This window comes from Erigeron canadensis, chromosome 1 (assembly GCF_010389155.1).
Source record: "Erigeron canadensis isolate Cc75 chromosome 1, C_canadensis_v1, whole genome shotgun sequence".
NCBI classification, from domain to species: Eukaryota; Viridiplantae; Streptophyta; class Magnoliopsida; order Asterales; family Asteraceae; genus Erigeron; species Erigeron canadensis.
In genome coordinates this window covers 19,800,514-19,806,058 of record NC_057761.1, presented here as the reverse complement: position 1 = coordinate 19,806,058, position 5,545 = coordinate 19,800,514, and the positions used below count along the sequence as shown (strand labels likewise).

Genomic DNA, 5,545 nt, shown 5'->3' with positions numbered 1-5,545 from the left:
GAAAACTGGTCAAAACACACACCGATCTGAATTTAACACAATGTGTTTTTATTGTGTAATCTAAAAACACATTATGTTAAGTTTTAAATCACATTGTGTTTTTGATAGCACGTGAAAATCAGAAAAATTGTTCAAACACACCGTGATATGAACTTAACACAATGTATTTTTTAAAAACACATTGTGTTAAATTCAGTTTACAGTGTGTTTTGACCAGTTTTCTAATTTTCACGAAAGTTTTAGTTTTCAAATGATCACAACCCTTTTTTTATTTTTGAATTAGTTTAATTAAAAACGTAAACCTTTTTCTCAAAAAAAAAAAAAAAAAAAAAAAAAACTAACCACCTACATAACCCGGTCATTAAAAACCGTGCTTTAATTTATGTTCACATAATTACCAAAAAAAAACGAAATGGCAAAAACAAAATGTTATGACATATCAATTACCAAAATCATCAATTTTCTCTGTGCCTTTTTTTTTTTTTTACCGATGATGCAAAAATGGCATCATCTTTGAATGTAGTCGTTTGTTGGTGTTGGTTGCTCCTTATTACATTGTCATACTACTCGTACGCCAATACAATCAATCCGGTATCGCGCACCAAGCACCCGAATAAACCAAAGCACCCAAAACGCCCAAAACATGACAAAAACCACCCGCAGCCTCCTCCATTTGGTCCTGGTCCATGGAAGAATGCGCATGCAACTTTCTATGGAGGCACCGATGGAACCGAGTCAATGGGTACATATGTGTCTAACTGTTTCTATTATTCTGATGTCATATTTGTTTCATGAACTTATGAGATACGTATAAATTTACCAAATTCAATTTAGGTTGAATTTGTATAACTAATAATGAAATAGGTCAAACTAAACGCTAAACTTATATAATCAATCATCCAACATGCACGTATATAACAACGGTAAGGTAAATGTACAAATTCACATAAAATCCATGTATAAGTGTATATTGTGTATAACCATCAACATTATTATTGTAATAAAATACATATAAATTTTGTTCTTGTTTCGGTCACATTATTCAAAGTTTTTCTATGTTAAACATAATTATTAGAAGGGACGCAACTAGGAATATGCATGTTATTACAAATAATGTTGTATTTGTCTACACTTTTATATAGTGTGAACAAATTAAAAATTTTGGCATGTTTTTATGTGTGTAAAAATATGTAGAACTAAAGGCGTGTAGAAATTTCTATACACTAAAAAGTGTGTAGATTTAAAGTTATCTTCTAACACCCCATTTGTTCACATTAGCTAAAAAGGTGGTGTGAATAAATGAGGTGTTACAAAATAATTATGAAAATTCACACTAAAAAGTGTAAACTTTTAATTATACACACTTTTAGTTCTATATATTTTTACACACATAAAAGCGTGACAAAATTTTTAATTTGTTTACGCTAACTAAAAGTATGAACAAATGCTCCATTATTTGTAGTTCTAACCCTTAAAAACACAAAAAAATGGATATCAATCCCTGTCCCATAAAACTAGGTACAAGTTCTCGGTACCAGGACAAAATAGTGTTTGGGACAAGGTCGGTATTCAAAAAATTTTGTTTATCGCAACAGTTCGTGGTGACTTTGTGATTGCTCATGATGGCTCCAAGCCTCCAACCCGAGCCTACTACATTGTGTGGGGTCATGAAGTTATTAAAGGACGAATTTAAAGATTTTTTAACTACTCGTATTTGATGGTAATTAATAGAAAAACACAAATATTAAACCGGCCTTATGATATATTCTATTAAAATCAATAGAAAAATGTGTAATATTTCGAATTTCTCATCTTCATGAGAACAAATTTGTTTCCTTCATATGAAATTGGGAATGATTATTTATGTCATTATTTTTAATCAATTCGTCACAGTATATTAGTTTTATATCATACAATACAAGTTAGTAACTCAGATTTGATAAATGTATCGCTTATAATATATATACAAATGACCTAATACTATATCACTCATTTATACAAATAGATAGTTCTAAAATCGCACATCTAGTCTCTAACACGTGTGCATCGATCTATTAAGGGGGAGCATGTGGTTACGAGGACGTGAAACAGAGAGGATATGGTGTACAAAACACAGCATTGAGTCAAGCTTTATTTAACAACGGCCAAACATGTGGTGCTTGTTTTGAAATCAAGTGTGTTAACAACAACAAATGGTGCAAGCCCAACAGTCCGCCGCTCATTGTTACCGCGACAAACTATTGCCCACCGAACTTCAATCAACCGAGTAACAATGGTGGCTGGTGTAACCCCCCAAACGAGCATTTCGACTTGTCTCAGCCATCGTTTCTTCAGATAGCCGAATACAAGGCTGGCATTACTCCTGTTCAATACCGAAGGTACGCATTAAGTATCATAACTTTTGTCTCGGTCAATTTTTTGTAACTCATTTTATAACTTGTTCATATATATGGTTTATTTTTTAACCATTTATCATAATAATTCAACATATATAATTCGCAAACAAAATAAAAAAATGATCAACATCTTAAGAGGCAACTTACAAAAAGATTGAATCATGACTTTACTAACTAGATTAACACAGGCGAATATCTTGTATTTAAATTTAACCAAACACGAAGTCACGAGTCACTATCACTATCACATACTAGTATAAAACATGAAAGAAAACTCCTTTTATTGACCAGTATAAGAATAGCATTAGTTCAAGGAGAGGATATACAATGGACATACACCTAATCCTATAGGTATTTGTCTCCCCCAATGAAGTAGTGAGCTAAATTAAAATGAATGTTAAAACATCACTTGTAAAACCGATTTCTATCTAGTTAGATGAAGTGCTTATTTATATATGGCCCAACCACGAGCGCTATAAGGCCCAAATGTACTACTAGCGAACAGCGACTAGCGAGTACAAAACAAAACTTGTGTTAAAAAGAAAAGGAATATCTATTTACTAGATACTAAAGAACAACTACTAGCAATGTTTCTATAATCAATCCGGATTTCAAATTAATGAGCATTGAATGTAGATTTTAGCAAATCTCTAATAATAATAACATTGGATTCTAACATCAACAAGTCTTTGGATCGCCCACGAAAGAAAGAATACCAATGTAAATTTTTGGACATAAAAAAAAATTGTTAAATAAAGTACTTAGGTACTTATTTATTATGCATTAAAAAAAAAGTTGTACGTTTTCATATCAAAAGTCCATCCCTAAATTTTATGGTAAATATACAATTATTTAATGCACCTTAACGAAAGCCTTTAAGAATTTATTTAGCAAAACCAAAAAAAATAATAATATTAATACAGAGACTGCACACAATATAGAAGTATTAAAAATAATATTGCATACTCTCATACGATTTTTTAAATTCGTCACTTCTTCCACCCCATTACATAGGTCCTGTGTTCGAGCCTTGTCAATAAATTGTTAAACAGACCGCTCTTAAAAAATCAAAGTCCTCTGGTACATGCTCTGGTCGGTTTAACCGACTGGTCCCGTCCAATGATAAAGATAGTAATTACCAGTGAATTATCAAAAAGCATTTTTGACTATACATTTGGGTTAAATGTATAGAAAGGTAAATTTATTTTTCTTAAATTCTTAAAAACGACAACGTATTTATGTTTTCACAGGGGTCCTGTTTTCAAATTGTATGCAATAAAGGTATTCTCATTAGTTTTTAACGTTAAATATTCTTAAGTGTCAACGTAACATGTTACATCAATAAAAAAAAGGCCACACCATAAAAAAAAGGTCGGTATAAACATTTTATATAACAACATCGTCGTTTTTAACTATCAGGTACCATTTATCGGTGATGCCGTGATGGTTATAGAAACGGTGGAAGAAAAATCTATGATCAGTGATGGGTATGAAATGGGTTTTGCATTGCTATACGTATAGAAATGAGGTGTGCATGCATTAGGAAGATAAATGCCACGTAGACTAATTTAATGATGTGACATGTCACGTTGGCACTTAAAGAATATCTAACGTTAAAAAACTAACGAAGTTACCTTTATTGCTTACAAATTAAATCAAAACATAAATACATTACGCGTTTTAGGAATTTTAGGAAAATAGATTAACTTGTTATTTTTATGCATTTAACCCAATACATTTTTATAGCATTTAATTTGTAGCTAATAATGGTGATTTTTTTCGTGACACATTTTATTGTTAGTAATTGTTTTTCTTTTTTTTTTCCTTTCAAAAAAAGTAATTGTTCTTTTCAAAAGTTAGTGTTTAACTGTTAATGTTCGGATTTGAACTTGGGACCTGACAAACCTAATAATGGTGATCTGGACAGGGTACCATGCTCAAAACAAGGAGGAATAAGATTCACAATAACCGGGAATCCTTATTTCAATATGGTATTAGTATGGAACGTTGGCGGAGCAGGGGATGTAACTGGTGTTGAAATAAAGGGACATGATCAAGGTGCTAAATGGAATACAATGAGTAGAAATTGGGGCCAGAAGTGGGTTACTAATGTTGTTTTAGTTGGTCAATCACTCAGTTTTCGGGTTCGTACTAGCGATTCTCGAACCATTACTTCCTTGAATATTGCCCCTAGAAATTGGCAGTTTGGCCAAACCTACGAAGGAAAGAATTTCTAGTAAATTAGCATCATAGACACCGTGAATATTGACTTATAATGCGGTTTTATTAATATACTTCTTTAGAATTCTATAAACTTGAGAGAAAATTTGTTGATCAGTCCACAGCTAAAGAAAATGGAATTCAAGTTCGATAGTTTGTTTTCTAGAATTATATCTATTGTAAATGTTTGATTTTAAGAAGTGCATAAGACTCGATGTTGATTAAAGTGTTACGTACTTACGTAGGGGTGGTCGACGGTCTAAATTGTTACATAAAAGCTTTAAATATAAGCTTTAAACAAATTTATTTTTCAACATAGACCAACGTGCAAAATTTTATCATTTGTGCGCATTTTTCTATACAAATTTTGAAAATGCCTAAAGTTTTGGTAAGTAGTTCACTTAAAAATGTTTTTCATTAAAAGTGTGAAAAAATTTTTTCACACAAATAAGTGTATACGATATTATATTCGTACGCGCTTTTAAATGTAAAGATCATTTTTTCGCGAAAGATTTGTACGCACTGTAAAAATCATTTCTTCGCGGGTGATTTCTACGCTCCCGAAAAAATAATCTCTACACTTATAAGTGCATAAAGTATAAAATTTGTGCACCCTTATTACTGTGAATATTTTTTCTCACATGTTTAAATATGAAAATTTTAAATTTTTACACATTTATTGATATAGTCACTTTATAAATTTGACTAATTTGTTGTAGTGTGTCATCATCCCGTTTAATGAGAACTATGAATGTATATAGTACGTTTTAGCAACCAAAAATTTTTAAATACTATATAGGTGACGTTTAGAGCCTGAATGATCCATGTTGAAAATTGGTATATTGTTACATCGGCGATTCAGAACATTTACGTAACAACTTAGACCATCTTCAATATGACTACCAAAAATGTCAAATTTGATGTTTTTA

The 5,545-nt window shown here is 31.3% G+C and overlaps 1 protein-coding gene across 1 annotated transcript; it reads left to right on the top strand.

The window, feature by feature from the left end:
* The first annotated feature begins 501 nt into the window (after nucleotides 1-501).
* Nucleotides 502-4,707, top strand: LOC122586230 (expansin-A9-like). Its single transcript, XM_043758291.1, has 3 exons — nucleotides 502-742; nucleotides 2,060-2,378; nucleotides 4,324-4,707. Exons 1-3 carry the CDS (start codon nucleotides 502-504, stop codon nucleotides 4,631-4,633), a joined length of 870 nt encoding a protein of 289 aa, XP_043614226.1. The 3' UTR covers nucleotides 4,634-4,707.
* The last annotated feature ends 838 nt before the right edge of the window (nucleotides 4,708-5,545 follow it).

Bases quoted from the DNA above. Each gene is read 5' to 3' on its own strand.
- LOC122586230 (XM_043758291.1), top strand. From the start codon at position 502: ATGGCATCATCTTTGAATGTAGTCGTTTGTTGGTGTTGGTTGCTCCTT. The intron at 743-2,059 runs GTACATATGTGT...CGATCTATTAAG, and splicing joins CGATGGAACCGAGTCAATGG to GGGGAGCATGTGGTTACGAG. The intron at 2,379-4,323 runs GTACGCATTAAG...TGATCTGGACAG, and splicing joins ACTCCTGTTCAATACCGAAG to GGTACCATGCTCAAAACAAG.